The 20,239-nt window shown below is 52.8% G+C and overlaps 1 protein-coding gene across 3 annotated transcripts; it reads right to left on the reverse strand.

Moving 5' to 3' along the window:
• Nucleotides 1–1,707: 1,707 nt before the first annotated feature.
• Degs2 (delta(4)-desaturase, sphingolipid 2) lies at nucleotides 1,708–19,595 on the reverse strand. 3 transcript variants are annotated; one of them, XM_087553503.1, is made up of 4 exons: nucleotides 19,441–19,595; nucleotides 18,096–18,260; nucleotides 4,773–5,515; nucleotides 1,708–2,103 (listed from the first exon to the last, which is right to left on the reverse strand). In XM_087553503.1, exons 2-4 carry the CDS (start codon nucleotides 18,175–18,177, stop codon nucleotides 1,957–1,959), a joined length of 972 nt encoding a protein of 323 aa, XP_087409629.1. In that variant the 5' UTR covers nucleotides 18,178–18,260; nucleotides 19,441–19,595; the 3' UTR covers nucleotides 1,708–1,956.
• Between the last annotated feature and the right edge of the window lie 644 nt (nucleotides 19,596–20,239).

The following is a 20,239-nucleotide window of genomic DNA, read 5'->3' on the forward strand; positions in this document are numbered from 1 at the left end:
TCTCTCTCTCACGCGCCGGCTCTTGGCTGCCCTAGTGGAAAGCCCCTAACAGGGAATGCACAGGCCCAAGCATGCAAGAACAACAGGATAAAGAGGGGACCCCAGAGAGCAGCTGGGTCCATCAGAAGAGCCTCAGGAGTGGACAGGGTACCAGGCACCTCCTGCTGGTGGAGCTGAGCCTCAGGTCCTGCACACAGCCCAGGCTTTCGGGTGCGTAGGCTGAGCGCAGCACACTCCCTGGATGTACAAGGGCTCCATATTCAATGTGCCGGGTGCCAAAGGTGGGCCTGGGGCTCAGTGAGGTGACAGACTCCTGATTCCTGTGACATTGCCAGAAACAATCCATGGCCATCTAGGGAGGGCCCCTGCACACCATCTCCACTGTGGCTACAGGGAGCCTCTGGCTCTTGGTGTCAGTATGGCCAGGAGACCAGCCATGGGGACCTTGTAACCTCCCATGGCCACCACAACCATAGAGCCAAATGCCTGCTCGGTGCTGGGGCTGGAGAGGAGAGGATGGGGTGAGGGCCTCAGCACATTTCATCTCACTGGGCACCAATCATCCTGCAGCCCAGCGGCATGAGAGAAAACACTGAGCAGCTTAGGGGGGGCGGCCAAGGCCACACACGCCACACCCTTGAGAGGAGCGCTGCAGCAGCCCTCACAGCACCGGTCGAAATGTCTCAGCTCTGCCATTTACAGCACCTGTGGAGCTACGGCTTCGCCCCAGGGCAGCCTCTGACTTAAGGGAGGTCTCAACACCGCCTATAGCACTGTCCACAGGAAGTGGGCTGGTCAGCCTGGGTGAGGTGAGGCACATCCAGGGGAGTGGGGTGGCCCCACTGGGATTCCCCTCAGGCCCTAGTGTGCACAGGGCGGGGCCCCCTGCCCTGGCTCAAAGTCCTCCTATCTCAAAAGTTCTTAGACCAGGCCTTCTAGGTCACCTCAACAATCACTATTCGTGGACACCTGTCCCTGCCTGGAACCACAGAGGGAGGCCACTCCCAGGCATGAGGCAATGGCTGTAGCACACCTCCCTGGCCTCCTTTGTGATGGTGTCCTTGGTCAAGTCCACCCCCTCGAGCTCAGGCTATAGCGGGAGCTGTAAGGCTGGGCCCACACTTGTGTCACACACTGCTGCTACCTGCTCTGGATATCAGAACCCACCATGGTCCAGCCCCTTAGGACCAGGTCACTCACCAAGGCTGCCTCTTTAATCACAACTATGCCATCACAACAGCATTAGTGCCTCGCCTTCCCCCAACTCACACAGACACTGCCCAGCCAACCATCTGACTTGGATGAGGAGAGATGAACCCTATAGCCGTCTGTGTGACCTGACCCTGACCAGATAAATGAGCTCAATGCTGCCAGACTGAACTGACCCTTTCTAGGGATATACACACTGCTTGCAACCTAATTCATCCTGTCCAGGGATATAGATCTGTGCTGCCAACCTGACCCTAGCCAAGCTCTGGGTTTCACAGATCAGAGGACCTAAAGTGGAACTGTTCCATGGCTTGGAGGGAGGGACCTTCTGCAGCCCACACCTAGAGGATGCCTCAGGCCTTCTAGAGCCTAAGGGAGTGAGACTCAGGCATAGGGCTAACAGGTGCTGGTCTCCACCTATTTGGATTCAGGTCTCATTCTCTGGGAGCCTGGGTTCAGGCCAAGACTCCATCCTGCCCAAAAGAAGGAGAATACATAGACTATAAAGATGTATTACATTTAATGTGGGGCATAGAAAAAGAGAAGCCATGGGACTGCCTGCACAGAGTATCCTGGCCAGTCATAGCTAAGACCCAGAAAGATCAGGTAAACCTGGTCACTCCAACCTGGATCTACTTGCTGGGCCCAACAGAGCCAGAACCAGCTTAGACTGCAGGAGTGGATGTGGCCCTGGCCACGTGGGCAGGAGCCTGTGGCTGCTGGATCTGGACTACTGGCCAGCGGGGCTCACAGCTGGTCCTTCGCCAGCTTGCACTTGCGCTTAACCCTGGAGTAGGGTCCCAGAGAGTCCTCAAACACGAAGTCCCAGAGCACTTTCACCCAGGAGTGGTGCTGCGGCAGATGGTCGTAGTATTCGGGTGCAATCATCCGTACCTGTGGAAAGGGGCTGGCGTCAAGACTGCACCTCGGCTGACACACACACACACACACACACACACACACACACCACACACACACATACACACACCACACACACATACACACACCACACACACACATACACACACCACACACATACATACACACACACATACACGCACCACACACACACACACCACACATACACCACACACATACACACACACCACACATACACACACCACACACACATACACCCATACACACACCACACACACACACACACCACACATACACACACACACCACACATACACACACACACACACACACACACACACACAGTTGGGGTGGGTCCACTGCGATCCTGCAGAGTTCTGAGACTTGCATCCTTCAGGCCTTGGGTCAGACCCTCAGCCCTCACCCCAGTATCCTATGCTCTGCCAGCCTCAGCACTCAGTTTCCTCACCAATCACTCTTCATCCCAAGCCTTTACCCTGACCTGATAAGCCATGTCTCCCTCATCCTGCAGGGAGTGCTGTGGCCACAGCACCTGTAACCAAACTCCCTCGGTGCTGTGGAGATTGACTTCCCACCTTCCTAGGGAAGCCATTGCTGTGTCTAAAATGGGCCCAGCAGACAGCCTTCTCTCCCACCCACAGCAAGTAGTCCATAAAGGCGGCTACCGTCAGAGGTGGCCCTAGTCAAGACTCAAGCTTGGCTTCTGAGATGTGCTGTCCCCTCCTCTTAACCTCTACCCTCATCTCAAATGTATATTTGAGTGTGACAGTTGTGGAGGGGACAGACAGCTTCATGGGTCGCATGAGCACATCACTGGGACAATCCAAAGGCGTCCAGCCCATGGATGTACATACACTGGAGAAACATAAACACACATATGCTGCGCCAGCTCCAGTGGCGCCTGTCTGACGTGAAACAATCGTGGTCAGCAGGCCAGAGATGCATGTTCCTTGGAACTTGGTCTCCTGGAGACACTTGGCCACTTCCTCCTCCCCTTTCTGCCTAGCTGATATTCGAATAGGTATGATCGGGAGTGGCATTTTGCTCTTTTCTTTCTTTCTCTACTAACAGGAACATGGAGACCTGATTTGGTCTTTGAGGACCATGCCTCTTTTGAAAGCACTAGCGAAAATTAAGCAGAATCAGAATGAAACTCTAAGAGATGTGATCAATAATTTATAACAGGAAGAATTAACTGTGGATAATCCAGACCCTCTAGATAGTGAAAGAATTAAGGCGCTAGCTATTAGAGGGGAAAGTCCCGTCAATTATAAAAAAAAACAAACATTTAGGAATTCCTATCAAGTAGTTACATGGAAGAAAACATCATTTAATCAGAGGAAGGTGGTGGGCCCCTCCTTCAGGTAAAAACAGCACGAGCAGATACAGGACCACTGCAGAGCCATTGCCCTACACAGGGACATGTGATGAAGAAGGTGACAGATGGGTTAATATTGATGGAAAGAGAGTATTATATTATTCTTTAAATTTTATAGAACGCTTGGCCAGATCATGTCCCCATGCTTGCCTATTATCAAAAGGATCTATCCTATCTTTAAAAAGACAGTTACATGAATTTTGGCTAAGAGAGAGTAAAAGACTAAAGACTCCTTACAGCTGTCTGCCCTGTTGTTATCCGAGAGATGATATTTAGAGATTGAGGTAAATGAGGTTTATGACCACTGTCTGGTACCAGTCTGATTCTCAGGAAAATTTATTTCCTGTCTTGCTTTCTGTTCTGAACTTCATGAAAACTGTTTAACTTTTTCTTGGTTATTGTTTGAGTGTACCCTGGCAAGGGGCCAAAAAGTTAGTTCCTTTTCAAGCATTGTATATATAACCACAAAGCAGATTTCAGTAAAATCGCAGCAGATTGAAACAACCCTGAGTGTGTTGTGTCTGTCATTGCACCGAACCCGTGCCTTCCTGAGAACCAGAGCCCTGCTTCTCCCATGGTGTCCTCCGTCTGAGTGGTCTGTGGCACATGCGCGAGCGCGCGCGCACAAACACACACACACACACACACACATACACACACACACACACACACACACACACACACACACACACACCCGTGAGCACCCAAGGAAAGCATGCACAAACATTCAGACAGGAGTCCCTTCCCCCACTGCTGCCCCTCCACACCTGTCATTCAAGACCTGTCCCCCTGTCCCTCTAGCTCACCCTCCCTTCCTTTCTTAGCTTCCCCTCCCTGTCGCTACAGCCAGTCCCCATAGGATGCAAGGACAAGATCCACACCTGTAATGCCTAGCCAGCTCCAGGCCGGGACAGTTTGCCTCTACTGTAACAAGGCTATGATAAGAAATGAGCACCAATGAGCAGGAGATAAGAAGCAGGGCACATCTCACAGTGTCCACTGTTACAGAAATGGAGGCTGATATGGGACAAGCACTTGACCGGAGCCCATCAGCAGGGTTCCTGCAGTCTACTAACCTAAGTTGCTAACCTGCACCCTTGGAAAACAGCCTTCTCGGCTCTGCCTCCTCCATCTGCAGGCACTGGCTTCTGTGGTATAGACTTTCCTGCTGCCAGGGACCATCCCCTTACCAACACACAAAGGACAAGGCAGCCAGGGAATAGCCAGAGCCCTTCCCATCATTCCCCGCTCCTCCCATGCAAGCTCAGCGCAGGCTGAGCACTTACCAGTGGCAGGTAGCAACCGGGGATGCTGGGGAAGTCGTGGTGTTCCACGTGGTAGCCAACATTGAAGGTAATCCAGTTGAGAGGCCCATAGTAGGAGTACGTCTCGTGGCCCTTCAGGAACATATAATGCTCTGCCACGAAGTGGCCAGAGATAGGGTGCAGGCCCAGGCCCAGGAGAGAGCTGGCTAGAAGGTAGACTATGGCTTTGATCCCCCAGAGGGCAAAGATGGTGACATTAAATGCCAACTGCACCAGGGCATTGAGGATCTCCATACGCGTCACCGCCTTGGGGTTCACATAGAGTGGCCTGAGTGAGTAGAAGAAGGGTTGAAGCACCAGCCAAAGCAGCTTGCGGGCCGGTGTGCAGAAGAACCAGCCCTCGAAGTCTGTGGGGATATCCACATCCAGCCCGTCTCCGCCCAGGTAACGATGGTGGTCCACGTGGTACTTTTTGAAGGACGTGGCGTAAGGTAGGCCAATGGGCAGATTAGCAAAGACGGCAAACCAGCGGTTGCGGGAGGCACAGCGTGTGCCAAAGGCAGTGTTGTGCGAGATGTCATGGATGGCCAGTGTCAGTGAGTGGTTGATGCAGCCGCCAAAGGCATAGGCCCAAAACAGCAACCATCGCCAAGAGAGCCCCCGTACCAGCCAGCAGGCCAGCACCTGCACCAGTACCATTCCCAGCACGGTCCACTTGATGTTGGGGTCTGGCCGCATCAGGGCCTTGATGGATGGGTACTTGGCTATAGGGAAGACAAGAGTTATGAGTGATTCCGCGTTTATTGAACCCTGTTCTCCTACCAACTCCCATCTTCAGCCCCCAGCAGTCCCTGAAAATATACAGCAGTCCAATCCATACCTTCACGGGCCTTAGAGAGGCATGTCATCGCTATAATTTATGTCTGGGAAGAGTTGCAGTCTAGACTGTGGGGTGCAAAGGCCCTGCCTCTGACCACCTTCAGGATAAGGTTAGGGAGACGTCCCAGGGCCGGAGAAATTTGCCACCCGCTGAAGTAAAGTGCAGGCACCACAACAGGTCACATGGAGATAACATGTCAAAACCAAAGTAACCGTAGAGCCTCGCGTTCCTGTGAACACACCCACGTCATGTGCGACTAGGAGCTGCGACATGGCCAGAGAAGGAGGATGTGGATCGGTCACTCCCAGATTTCTCAGGCACTTGGGGTGGACAGGCATGACTTGGGAGGCAGCCTCTAAGACAAATAAGCACTGCAGAAAAGCTAACGAAACGTCACCTCTCTACACAGCAGCAAGCGTCCGTCCTTGTATGGTTTGTGCATTTTTGGATTTTGTATTCTAGAAAAGGAACAAATGGCTCACGCAGAAGTTAGCCAAGCCAAGAAGGACCAAAAAGGAAAAATAGAAGAGTAACAGGTCTAGATTTTGGTGCCTGAATACTAAAGGGTAGTGGGTAAGATAGCTGTGCCTTCTAGAGACCACTGGGGCTATCCTACAGGAGGGCCGTCAGAGAGCATCCATGAACAGCGCTATCAGAAATCCAGAATGATTGATGGCTACATTCCGAGATAGATGGACCAGATGGAGCCAGGCCTGCTCTGTCCCCTGGCTCCCTGGATGAGAACAGACATCCCAGAGATGGGGTCCTCACTGTCCTGCAGATGGGAAAACCAGTCTAGCAGGATCTTACCCTAGAGTACCTCAGTTAACCAACAGCAGTGCTCAGCAGCTCCACCACCCTGTGAGCAGACAGTGGCCTCGATGTGCCTTGCCCTGGAACGACCTGTAGACAGTATCTCCCAAGGACTATGGCCTTCACTGGAACTGGCGGGGCTGCGTGCAAAGTGATGAGAGCTACGGAACGTGTGGCTGTGACTAATGCCTCCAGCCAGCACTCCTACAGTCAGGGAGCAGTCCAGTTGCCTTCTGTACACAACGCCTTGGATTACCCCAGCGCTGCATGGACAGAGAGTGCTGGCAGACACCCGTAATCCCAGCACGTGGGCGTGGAGGTGGACTGATCTCAGTTACATAGTGAGTTTGAGGCAGCCTGCTGCGTGAGCCTGTGAGAGTGTGTGTGTGTGTGTGTGTGTGTGTGTGTAAATAAATAAACAAATAAATAAGCAAGCAAGCAGATAGATACATAGATATATAGATACATAGATACATAGACATATAGATACATAGATACATAGATATATAGGTACATAGATATATAGATACATAGACACATAGATACATAGATATATAGATACATAGATATATAGATACATAGATATATAGATACATAGATATATAGATACATAGATACATAGATATATAGATACATATATACATAGATATATAGATATATAGATATATAGATACATAGATACATAGATATATAGATACATAGATATATAGATACATAGATATATAGATACATAGATACATAGATATATAGATACATAGATACATAGCTTTATAGATATATAGATACATAGATATATAGATACATAGATATATAGATACATAGATACTTAGATATATAGATACGTAGATACATAGATATATAGATACATACATAGATATATAGATACATAAATATATAGATAGGCAAGCAAGCAAACAAATAGGTAAATTGTGTATATGTTTTATCACAAGAAAAAAAAAAGTCTGGCCAGGCAGTGAGGGCACACTCCTTTAAACCCAGCACTCGGAAGGCAGAAGCAAGTGGATCTCTGTGAGTTCCAGGCCAGCCTGGTCTACAGAGTGAGTTTCAGGACAGCCAGGGCTACACAGGGCAACCCTGTCTCATAAAAACAAAACAAGCATACAAAAACCCCTAGCTTCTGAGCACCTCATCTGAGCAATCGGCAGGATCCTAAGACAAGGCTTTGTAGGCTGCCTAAGAGAGTTCAGGGCCAAGCTGAGGCGGGCTGCCAGGGTCTGCTTGGAGAGGCTCCTGATGGAGCATGGGTGTGACTCACCAGTTTCCCTTTCAACTTTGCCCATAGTTGCTTAATGGCCCTCAGGTATCTGAAGAACCTGGGTTCTAGGAAACCAAGCTGCCCCAGGCTGCCCATGTTGCCTGTTTTCAAATGGAGGGGAACATTTAGCACCAGTCACGGGCAGAACAAGACACCCCCCTACGATGCCCACATGCTAACCCCACAGCCTGTGACCACCTTCGGTGAAAGGTCAAGAAGACATGCGTGCATCATCAAAGTCATTGCCAGGTTCCCCGGGCACGAAAGAGCAAAGCTGGGAGCCACGGGACTGAATGGGGCATGAGGGGTGGGGCCACCTGTCTTGAAACACAGAGGAAGTCCTGTGAAGAAGGCAGGTGACTCCAGAAGCTAGGAGAGAGCAGGGAATCTGCTCCCCCATGGGCTTGCAGGATTGCTGCTCTGCTGATGAAGGTTTCCGCCCAGTAAGGCAGGGCCAGAACACTAAGGTCCAGGGCAAAGAATACTGTAAAGTGCCACACACCCACAACTGGTGACTCCATTCTGGAACTCCTCCTCCTCCTCCTCCCAGCCGTGGGACAGAGGCCAGCCAAACTCGACCTGGCCTCTGAGGGCCCTGTTGTCTACCAGTCCTGGCACGATGGATAAGCCAGCAGGGCACACCCCCAGCAACATCCACTGGGCTGGGCAAGGACAGCAGGCACCCAGGAGAGATGAATGTGTGAGCCACTCTGGCCTTTCACTCAGGGGACTGATGTACCTGCTGCTACTTGGAGAATTGGGGCTGGGGAGCAGGTGAAGGTCCAGGATCAGGATACCACCAGGGAGTGCCTCAGTGTTGCAGGAAAAGGGGTGCTACTCATGGGGGGGAGCACAGGACCACGGGGAAGGTGGCATGTTTTCATGACAGGGAGGGTGAGGACATCTGCAGGAAGGTTCTGTCCCCGCCAGGAAAATCACATGCAAAATGTCTCAGTCAGTGCATGCCAGCTGTTCCCAGTCCCCCGTGTTTACCTGCCTCACCCTACAGCCTCCCTCAGGTGCAGCGGGCCTCTCTGCTCCTGCCCAGGAACCCACTGGTTCAGCTGAAGGCCTCCATAAGGCAGCTGCCCTTGCTTCCTCTTGGAAGGGAGTCAAACATCAGCACGAGAGGGCGGGTCTAGCCACACCTGTGTCAAGTGAGCCTCAATGAGGTGGACTTCAGGGCGGCTGAGTCTAGGCTTTAGCTCAGATATAGGCCAGCATGTGTGGTACACACCTGAGAACACAGCCTAGCTACAGTGACTTGGATGGAGGTTTCAGACCGTGGGGTGCTTGCTTAATGACCCTTCCCTCCCCTCTGCCCAGACCACTGCAAGAAGTCCTGTGTCCCTCTTCCTATCCCCAAAGACTCGACTGTGCCCTTGAGGTCTAGCTGCCCCTTCTTAGCCTCGGATCCTCCACTGGACCTCCCATAGAGAAGAAGTATACTGCATAGGAGAGACAGTCTACCCCCTCCCCAGACCACCCTGATTCACCAAGCTGCTTCTGGTGCCCCACGCTACTGGTAAGCCCTTTGCCCAGTAGGCATACCACTTAAGTCTTCTCTCCATGGACGTGGGCAGTATCCAGCCTCTAGCCTGGATACCCTACGATGGCCTCTGCTAGACACTCTGGAGCCCAGCCCAGATAGCCATCTCTAATAGCCTGCAGCCAAGCAGCCTCAGACTCCCACTGGTGTCTCTCTTTCAGGCTGCTTTCTCAGGCTCCACTTCGACAGCCCACAGAGCTAGGGACACGTGCAGGTGGCATGTTCCTTGAGGGCATGTGGCCACTGGATCCGAGAGGCCTGACTGCCCCTTACATGTTAGTGCGTCTGTTCTTAAGGACCTGCAGCCTGAGGCGAGGACCCCACCCAAAAGACACTCTTAACCTGTACCTCTGAGGAGCCTTGGGTTTTGTTTATGTTTTTGTTTTTTTCCCAGGAAATTTTCCTGGTTCGTCAACTTTGTCATCAGGGACAGAGTCAAGAGCCAAGAGAGCACCAGAGAGCGACTGGCAGCTGCAAGTCACTCTGCCACTCCTCCCTTGTCACACGGAGATAGAGATCCTCTCCCTCTCTTTGATCTGCAGTATTGTCCTTCCAGTAAGGTCTCTCATCATTTCCACTCTGGAACCTCCATGCCTTGCCCCTCCCAGCCTGGATCAACCCCATCCAGGGCAGGATTCCCCCACCTCTTTCCCAGGGAGGCTGATTAATACACAAGACCAGTCTGTCTACATGGCAGCCAGTTTGCCTCCTGTGTCACAGGAGCCTCCAGCAGTCGAGCCTGCCTAGCTCCCTCCACCGAACTGCCTGGTGATGACGATGCCACCCGGTGGCAGTAGGCCAAAGTGCTCAAACAAGCACCACCCCACTAGCCCCTCCCCCTCCAGAGCTGATGATGGGACCACAGACCAGCCTGTCGTCATCCAGGCACCCCAAAGTCTTCCTAGACAGCTTCCTCCCAGCTCTGCAACAGACTTCGAGAATGTCTCGCACTGCTTTGATCTTTCCCAGCCCAGCTCTGAGCCATAGGCAAGCCTGCCCCTGACCCAGCATGTGGGAGGCCCTTGGAAGATCCAGTACAGCACAAAACAAACAAACAAACAAACGAAAACCATTGGTTCAAAGAGCCTCTGAGTCTCCTAGCTGCCTCCTCACCCGACATTGTTAGACTTGCTTTTTATCCTGTGGTGGGTTCAGATCCAGGTCTCTGAGGATCTCCAGCTGATGAGAGGGGAATGGGTCCCTCTTAGAATTCGGGACAGGCATGTGAGGCTCATACAGGGCACATAGTGTCCTGGCTAAGGCATTGTGAGAGGGCCGAATGCTGTGCTGGACCCTTAAACTGAAATTTACCCACTGAAGATGCCAGGATAGTTGGGGTGGGAATGGCCTCAGGCCCTAGAAAGTGTTCTGGGTGATGGCTGTATTTTCAAACTGGGTCACAGCACAGACTAAAGAGCATGGAGGGTGGCCTAACAAGGAAGGATGTGCATGATATACTAGTATACAGCCATAAGGCTGCTAAAAATGAAAGAAGTGCAGTGTCCCAGAACATGTGCCATGCTAACATGTGACAGAACTCAGGCAGCCTAAACTCAGATCCTCACATGATGGGTTAGAAAGTGGTGCCTCAGGTGATTAAGTCACAAGATGGAACCCCTGTGATGAGATCAGTGCCCTTAGACAGTGCTCCCTCAGACAGTAGACCAGAGTGCTCCCTCAGACAATAGACCGGAGTGCCCCCTCAGACAGTAGACCAGAATGCTCCCTCAGACAGTGGTTCAGAGTGCTCCCTCAGACAATAGACCAGAGTGCTCCCTCAGACAGTAGACCAGAATGCTCCCTCAGACAATAGACCGGAGTGCCCCCTCAGACAGTAGACCAGAATGCTCCCTCAGACAGTGGTTTAGAGTGCTCCCTCAGACAATAGACCAGAGTGCTCCCTCAGACAGTAGACCAGAATGCTCCCTTAGACAGTGGTTCAGAGTTCTTCCTCAGACAGTAGACCAGAGTGTTCCCTCAGACAATAGACCAGAGTGCTCCCTCAGACAGTAGACCAGAGTGCTCCCTCAGACAGTAGACCAGAGTGCTCCCTCAGACAGTAGACCAGAGTGCTCCCTCAGACAGTAGACCAGAGTGCGCCCTCAGACAACAGACCAGAGTGCTCCCTCAGACAGTAGACCAGAGTGCTCCCTCAGACAACAGACCAGAGTGCTCCCTCAGACAGTAGACCAGAGTGTTCCCTCAGACAGTGGCTCAGAGTTCTTCCTCAGACAGTAGACCAGAGTGCTCCCTCAGACAGTAGACCAGAGTGCTCCCTCAGACAATAGACCAGAGTGCTCCCTCAGACAACAGACCAGAGTGTTCCCTCAGACAATAGACCAGAGTGCTCCCTCAGACAGTAGACCAGAGTGCTCCCTCAGACAGTAGACCAGAGTGCTCCCTCAGACAGTAGACCAGAGTGCTCCCTCAGACAGTAGACCAGAGTGCTCCCTCAGACAGTAGACCAGAGTGCTCCCTCAGACAGTAGACCAGAGTGTTCCCTCAGACAGTAGACCAGAGTGCTCCCTCAGACAGTAGACCAGAGTGTTCCCTCAGACAATAGACCAGAGTGCTCCCTCAGACAACAGACCAGAGTGTTCCCTCAGACAATAGACCAGAGTGCTCCCTCAGACAGTAGACCAGAGTGCTCCCTCAGACAACAGACCAGAGTGCTCCCTCAGACAGTAGACCAGAGTGCTCCCTCAGACAGTAGACCAGAGTGCTCCCTCAGACAGTAGACCAGAGTGTTCCCTCAGACAGTAGACCAGAGTGTTCCCTCAGACAGTAGACCAGAGTGCTCCCTCAGACAATAGACCAGAGTGCTCCCTCAGACAATAGACCAGAGTGCTCCCTCAGACAACAGACCAGAGTGTTCCCTCAGACAATAGACCAGAGTGTTCCCTCAGACAATAGACCAGAGTGCTCCCTCAGACAGTAGACCAGAGTGTTCCCTCAGACAGTAGACCAGAGTGCTCCCTCAGACAGTAGACCAGAGTGCTCCCTCAGACAGTAGACCAGAGTGCTCCCTCAGACAATAGACCAGAGTGCTCCCTCAGACAACAGACCAGAGTGTTCCCTCAGACAATAGACCAGAGTGCTCCCTCAGACAGTAGACCAGAGTGCTCCCTCAGACAGTAGACCAGAGTGCTCCCTCAGACAACAGACCAGAGTGTTCCCTCAGACAGTAGACCAGAGTGCTCCCTCAGACAGTAGACCAGAGTGCTCCCTCAGACAGTAGACCAGAGTGTTCCCTCAGACAGTAGACCAGAGTGCTCCCTCAGACAGTAGACCAGAGTGTTCCCTCAGACAATAGACCAGAGTGCTCCCTCAAACAACAGACCAGAGTGTTCCCTCAGACAACAGACCAGAGTGCTCCCTCAGACAACAGACCAGAGTGCTCCCTCAGACAGTAGACCAGAGTGCTCCCTCAGACAGTAGACCAGAGTGTTCCCTCAGACAGTAGACCAGAGTGTTCCCTCAGACAGTAGACCAGAGTGCTCCCTCAGACAATAGACCAGAGTGCTCCCTCAGACAATAGACCAGAGTGCTCCCTCAGACAACAGACCAGAGTGTTCCCTCAGACAGTAGACCAGAGTGCTCCCTCAGACAGTAGACCAGAGTGTTCCCTCAGACAATAGACCAGAGTGTTCCCTCAGACAGTAGACCAGAATGCTCCCTCAGACAATAGACCAGAGTGCTCCCTCAGACAGTAGACCAGAGTGTTCCCTCAGACAGTAGACCAGAGTGTTCCCTCAGACAGTAGACCAGAGTGTTCCCTCAGACAATAGACCAGAGTGCTCCCTCAGGCAATAGACCAGAGTGCTCCCTCAGACAACAGACCAGAGTGTTCCCTCAGACAGTAGACCAGAGTGTTCCCTCAGACAGTAGACCAGAGTGCTCCCTCAGACAGTAGACCAGAGTGCTCCCTCAGACAGTAGACCAGAGTGTTCCCTCAGACAGTAGACCAGAGTGCTCCCTCAGACAGTAGACCCAGAGTGTTCCCTCAGACAACAGACCAGAGTGTTCCCTCAGACAATAGACCAGAGTGTTCCCTCAGACAATAGACCAGAGTGCTCCCTCAGACAGTAGACCAGAGTGCTCCCTCAGACAACAGACCAGAGTGTTCCCTCAGACAGTAGACCAGAGTGCTCCCTCAGACAGTAGACCAGAGTGCTCCCTCAGACCGTAGACCAGAGTGCTCCCTCAGACAGTAGACCAGAGTGCTCCCTCAGACAGTAGACCAGAGTGTTCCCTCAGACAGTGGTTCAGAGTGCTCCCTCAGACAATAGACCAGAGTGCTCCCTCAGACAGTAGACCAGAGTGCTCCCTCAGACAACAGACCAGAGTGCTCCCTCAGACAGTAGACCAGAGTGCTCCCTCAGACAGTAGACCAGAGTGCTCCCTCAGACAGTAGACCAGAGTGCTCCCTCAGACAGTAGACCAGAGTGTTCCCTCAGACAGTAGACCAGAGTGTTCCCTCAGACAGTAGACCAGAGTGTTCCCTCAGACAGTAGACCAGAGTGCTCCCTCAGACAATAGACCAGAGTGCTCCCTCAGACAATAGACCAGAGTGCTCCCTCAGACAATAGACCAGAGTGCTCCCTCAGACAGTAGACCAGAGTGCTCCCTCAGACAGTAGACCAGAGTGTTCCCTCAGACAGTAGACCAGAGTGTTCCCTCGCCTTTCAGCTGCATAAAGACATGACAAGAATAAGGAAGCAACCCTCACCAGAGCACACATCTGGCACCTGGGCTGATCCTGGCGGCCTTCAGCTAGGGATGGCAAAGGTGTTTGGAGGGTCCACTGATTCTGGTTTCTCTCAATCCCCAGAGCTACTGGGCATCAGACACAATCGAGCTCTCCCCAGCACTGAGTAAGGACGTCATACAGAATTCCACCTGGGGACAAAGGTTGAGGGTGTGGCATCCTAAAGAAGAGCAAGGGAGAGGAAGGTGACAGGGGAGGGCAGGGTTGGCGCCCAGGGCTTCTGAGCACAGGAACCAGAGTGGGGATCTACCCTAGCTCTACTGCAGGGGTGTACCGAGGAATGTGGGAACGAGCCATGATGAAAACAGTGAAATCAGCAAGTGCCACAACTCAGGGGTTTGGGTGCTTTCCCGGAGATCCGGCGATTTCACATTTACCGCATGGCAGTATGCACGTGTGCAAATGTGAGTGTGCATTTGTGTACACACGTGTACATGTGTCGCCACCATGTTCCTGTGCGAAGAAGCTAAGACTCTGCAGAGCACACACAGAGTCAGTTAACGAAGAGGTTAAAAAAAAAAATCTAGCTGGGCGTGGGAGGGTCATGGCGTCGGCCTAGCAGGTGCCAGGTCCTGGTTTCCTTCTCTAGAACCACACAAAATAAATAATCATCGCAGCATGGAACAATGCTTACAAAGGCCAGGAAGACGCCTGGGCCTCCCAGATTGGGGAGAAAGCAAATGCAGAGAAGACTTTAGAGGGTCAGCATCTGGGTGCCCCCTAACAGGCCAGAGACTAGGCTAGATCCCAGCAATGGAGGGTATAGCAGGGAACAGTGGGCCTCCCGACCTGCCGGAAGCCTGTACCATACACCCCCGTTTTCCCATCCCTGCATAGCACAGCACTGTAGGCCTCAGCCCAGAACCACCCCTGACCACAAAACCATGGTCCTATACCTGGGGCACAAAACACCAGGCTCCCAGGGAGACCATAGTAGTAGAGGCAGCCACAGGGCTGGACCTGGCAGGGAAGGCCATACCCCTGCATGGCTCAACCAGACCCCTGCAGATCCCAGCAAGAGGCAGGCTTCCTGCCAGCCACCCTGGAGTCTGTGTGTCTGTGGCTGGGTGACCAGAACCTCACCTTCCCCTGGCAGCTCGCTCTGTACCCTAGACTCTCCGGCGGCATTTAGGTTTTCTGATCTTTCAAAGGCCATTGCCGTAGAGAGTAGTTGTAGCCTGGCTTTTCCTAAGCAAACAATCCAATAACTGGGCTTTTATTTCCTGGTTTCCTGCGTGTGTGTGTGTGTGTGTGTGTGTGTGTGTGTGTGTGTGTGTGTGTACCTTGTTCATTTTTTTTTTTAAAGCAAACAAAATTACAAAGCTATCTTCAAAGAAACAAACCCAAGTTTGTGTTCCTAGGCCTGGCCTGGTGTGTAAAAGATCGGCTTCCTGGCTACCTTGTCCCAGAAACCATGTTCTTAAATGCTGCCATGGAACCCTATTTTCTTAGGGCACTGTACCAGGAGAGCATGGCCTCGCCTTAGGCCACAACAGGAGGTGGACTTCGGTCTTATCGCAGAACACTGGGGCCGACGCTTAGCAATGACTTCCTGGGACCTGTTTGGGAGAATCAGTGACCGAACACCTGTCAGCTTGGTGTAGACAGACAGCATTGGGCCATGCATCCAGACCCGAGCAACCCAGGCCTCAGTGACCTCTTGGTTATCTAACACAGGGCAAATGGCTTCTCCTCCAGAAACAGAAAGAACAAGAATGTTCTAGATTTCCCCCAAGGCTGCTGAAACCAGGGACAGCATGACACCTGTCCCATCCTCTGTGAGTCTAGCCCTGCTTGCAGGAGGCTAACAGTAACAGCTACTGTGAACATTTGTAGGGATCCTGGCCAGTATGCTTCACACATCACCTCCCAAGTCTGAACAGCAGTTTCGTAAGGAAGGTTCTCTGATGGCTTTTCTTTCCTCTTGCCCAAGCTGCAACTTCCTCATGTCGACATGATTCATCCTGACTCTGAGAACAGCCTTTCTGCCAGCCACAGAATTTCTGCCACAGAGACCAAAGCTTGGGCAGTTGGAGCTGGGGGTGCTGAGCCCAGGGTGACCACCTGCTTGGCCAGGGCCATCAGAGCAGCCAGTGGGGTGGGTGGGGGCTTCCTGGAGGAGGGGGCGCTGAGCCATGCCCGGTGAATCAGGAAAGACCAGAGCTCAAGCAGGTGATAGAACACACATCCAGAGTCACCAGTACTAACCAGACAGGTTATCAGGAAGCCAGAGGCCCTACAGCAGGGGCATGAACAGAGCTCCCTAGAGAAGACAGCTCTCTTGCTGTGCCTGGGACTTCGGCCTCACACAACTCCAGCCCTGCCACTTTCCCCATACCAATCTTCTAGGAAGTCTGGGTGTGTTCTAAGGCTCACGGTTTCTCGGTTAGAAAGAGATCTTTGGGGCTGGGGTGGGGCTCCACGGGCAGAATGCTGCTCAGTGTGTGCAAAGCCCAGGGTTGATTCCCTGACACCACAGATGGTGGAAGCGAGGCCCGGTGTCTGTAATACCCTAAGTAGGAAGGCAGAGGCAGAAGGACCCAGATATCAAGCTCATCTATAACAACTCTGAAGCCAACAGGAACTGGAGAGAGCTGGCTCTGCCGTGCAGAGAACAGAGGACCACAAATTGGAAACCCACTTGTGCAGATAGGGGGCAGATACCTTACCAGCTCCCATCCCTGAGGAAGCCTACATCCTCCTCTCACTGCCTTACCAGGCACTGTGACCACAACACTTTGCAGAACTGTGTGCGTGCGTGCGTGCATGCGTGTGTGTGTGTGTGTGTGTGTGTGTGTGTGTGTGTGTGTGTGCGTGCATGTGCGCAGGCGCGGTCAGTCGGATCCCATGAGCACCTGTCCCTGTCCACAGGTCTCTACTAATGCCAGGTGCCCAGAGAATTCAGGAAGGGAAGCCGAGGAGGCAGGGGAGAAGCCGAGGAGGCCCCTGCTTCTGCCTCAACATCCTCAGGCATTTCAGCAGAGCCACCTGACCTACTCCTGTGGCAAAGGAGGAGGAACCGAGGTCCCTTTCGCTGTGCCCAGTAAGTTCACAAGAGTAGGGAGGATGGATAACCTAGACATGTGGGAGACAACTACAAAAAAACAAACCCACAGGGCAGTTTCCATGTCCCGAGCCCTCAGCCCAGATGCACCCTGAATTTGAAAGACGTTTAAAGTCAGAGGGAAGCTTGCACAGTTTAGAGGCTGTCAGGAAGAGGAAAGAGAGAAAGAGAGAAAGAGAGAAAGAGAGAAAGAGAGAAAGAAAGAAAGAAAGAAAGAAAGAAAGAGCGAGAGAGAGGGGGAGGGAGGGAGGGAGGGAGGGAGGGAGAGAGAGAGAGAGAGAGAGAGAGAGAGAGAGAGAGAGAGAGAGAGAGAGAGAGAAGAAAAAGAAAAAAGAAAACATCAAGAAAAAGATCCGTCGCTTCAAGACACCTGGAGACCGGGAGACACCAGCCCCGGATACCACCAGCAACGAAAACGGAAGTTGGCCGTTGAATAAATGCAACTTAAACTTATTTGAGTTAACCCCCCCCCCCCCCCAGGAAACAGCACTGCTGATCTGATGAAACACAAGAGTTAACAGATGCTCCGGTGCCAAAGAGATGGGGAGGGAGAAGGAAACGCTGCGAGAGACGACCAAGCACAGAGATTTGGAAATATCGGAGGAAGGTAGCACCCTCCTCCACCCATGGTGCCCAAGACTCCAGCGCGCAGCGGGTATCCACATGATAGTGCCCACCCTGGGACCTCGGAGAGGTCCACTTCAGGAAAGTCAAGATTCCTCAGTGGTATCTTCGTGGTCTCCCGCGTCCTCAAGGAAAAAGCTGTCCCCAGCTTCCTGGGCAGGTGTAGCCAGAGCACAGGTATTTGCTGTGAGTTGGCTTGGCTCCGAAGCAAGAGTCTGCACACAGCAGGCGCCTACTAGCTGCAGGCAAAGAACCCGCGGCGCGCGCTGGCCCACTACCACCCCACCTCTGACCCCCGCGCGCACCCGCCCCTATATTCTATTCATCCCCTTGTAGCCACCGGGACCCAGCTAGGTTCGCGCGCGCTCACCGAGCATCTCTTTGCGCCTCTGGGTGTGCGGCTGGTCGCTGTAGACCCACTCGAAGTCGCTGCGGGCTGCGCTGTTACCCATGATGGGGACGTTGGAGCTCTAGCGAGCTCTCTGCTTCGCAGTGTGCACCTGTCGCAGGATACCCAGGTGTTGCGGGCGGGGACCTAGGGACCGGGGCGGGGGCGAGGGGCGGGGCTGAGGCTAAGGCGCCTTGTGGGCGGACCTGGGGGCGGGTCGCGGTGGTCCCCTGGAACCCAAGTAGTCTGAGAGGTGCAGACACGCCCGCACCCTGCCAGCCCTGCAGGGGCCGCAGGAGACCCACAGGATCCTTGGATTCCTGGCTGTGTGGCAACGCCCGCTGCCACTTGTAGGCGGCGCGCTCCGGTGCACACCTGTCTCCGCGCCTGGCTTGCCTCACCACGGAGCACAGTTCACCCTGGGCTCTATACTCCTGGGTGTTTGGGCTTTCTGATCCTGGAGTCCCGGTCCCCACAGAGGAGTAAGAGGAAATGTTGGGGGATGAGGAGCTGGGAAGAGAGGTATCTAGAGCTTGGAACAGGCAGGTCCCCAGCAGTCTTCCCCTGTGTGTCCCTTTCAGGCACTCGCGGTAGAGGGACATAAAGACACAATAAAAGAGCAGAAGAATCAACCGTGAGGGCTGGAGGTAGAGAAACGATTCAGGGTGATCTGTGCCATGGCACAGATTGGTCTTGGAGCAGCTTCTGCACTAGACCTTGTAGGACAAGTAGAAGTTCAACAGGCAGAGAAAAGGAAGGACATTGGTGTTTAGGGGGGGTCAGCAGATGAAAAGGAGCCTCAGACATTCTTCAGGAGAGGACTTGGGTCTGTGACGGGTGACAGAAGAGGTCTCATCTGCTCTCCCCTTGCTTCTGGTTTTCCCTGAAAATCTCTTTATAGCCGTGCCTAGCACAGCAGACAAGGCCACCACAGGCAGACATGAGACAGAGAGAGTCTTCTTCCGGAAGCCTAGCAGCATGGACCACTCTCAGTCCCACCTAGAGCGGGGGAGGAGGGCTTGGACAGCCAGCGGCTTCTGGAGTTGGGTGGGCACAGCAGATGTCTCCACAGTTCAACGGGGCAGAACTCAACCACACACTGGCCTCACTGTAGCATATGGGGGCCTGGGCCACAGAGGCAGAGCCCATAGCTGCGACATCAAACAATTGAACGAACAAACCAGCCCTCAGCTGCCATCCCACCAGTCGCCAAATGAGGGAACTGAGGCCAGATGAGAAAACAAGTAAGGATGAAGGTAGACAGACCTGTAACTGGACCCAACCCCCAACTTTTGACCTGGAGAGCTGCCAAGGTCAAAGCACTTGCCTTATGTTGACCTCAGTGATCTTGAAGCCTCTGTCTTGGTTCCTGTTCTGCCCTCTAGGCACCACCTGCTGCTTCCTCCCGCCCAGGTCAAGGGTTAGAAAACACACACTTCCCTTCAGACACCACCCACCCAGAGGAAAGCAACCAGGTGGTGTCCTCAATTCATACAGGAGAAAACTTTTGAGGCCAAAAGGGCCGAGGTGTCCAGACACAGTTCGACATACCTGGGCTCAGGAGGCTGAGGCAGACTTGCAAGGGTGAGGCCAGCATGAGCTACAGAGTGAGACCCTGTTGAAGGACAAAGAAGGTTTGGGTGCTTTGCAGATATACATGTGTATCTCTGGTGTCTCCAAAAAGCACGTCTTAGCACACGCGGCGCAATGGTCCCCGAAGGTTATAGAGGAGCTGAAGCACCGTATGGCCAAGCACCGTGGTAACACACGCATCTCACAGTCTGAGGTAATGCTGGTATGAGCTGATGTGTAAGTGCACAGTGTATAATCATGTGTCCTGAGTCACAGCTCCTGACAGTAACGCCATGCTGAGTATTCGCTGGGATATGTATGGTTCACACTGTCATTTTCCAGGGTGTTCCTAGCAATAAATCACGGAAGCTGTCATCAGTGCACCCCAGGGGTAGGCACCTTGCCAAACATCACAAGTGATTTTTTTTTTAAAACAAAATCTCAATCGTTCGATTTTATATTATAAAGACTCGGGAGCCAGACTCTGGGGCAAAAGCTCAACAGCTCAGAGAAGTGGAGGAAGCATTCAGCTGACCTTCCTGCTCAGCCAACAT

This window comes from Rattus norvegicus, chromosome 6 (genome assembly GCF_021556685.1).
Source record: "Rattus norvegicus strain SHRSP/BbbUtx chromosome 6, alternate assembly SHRSP_T2T, whole genome shotgun sequence".
Classification (NCBI taxonomy): domain Eukaryota; kingdom Metazoa; phylum Chordata; class Mammalia; order Rodentia; family Muridae; genus Rattus; species Rattus norvegicus.

Excerpts from the sequence above, each read along its gene's own strand:
- Degs2 (XM_087553503.1), bottom strand. The coding sequence starts at position 18,177 with ATGGGTAACAGCGCAGCCCGCAGCGACTTCGAGTGGGTCTACAGCGAC. Across the intron at positions 5,516-18,095 it reads GAGGCGCAAAGAGATGCTCG|CCAAGTACCCATCCATCAAG; the intron begins GTGAGCGCGCGC and ends TCTTCCCTATAG. Across the intron at positions 2,104-4,772 it reads CCGGTTGCTACCTGCCACTG|GTACGGATGATTGCACCCGA; the intron begins GTAAGTGCTCAG and ends CCCTTTCCACAG.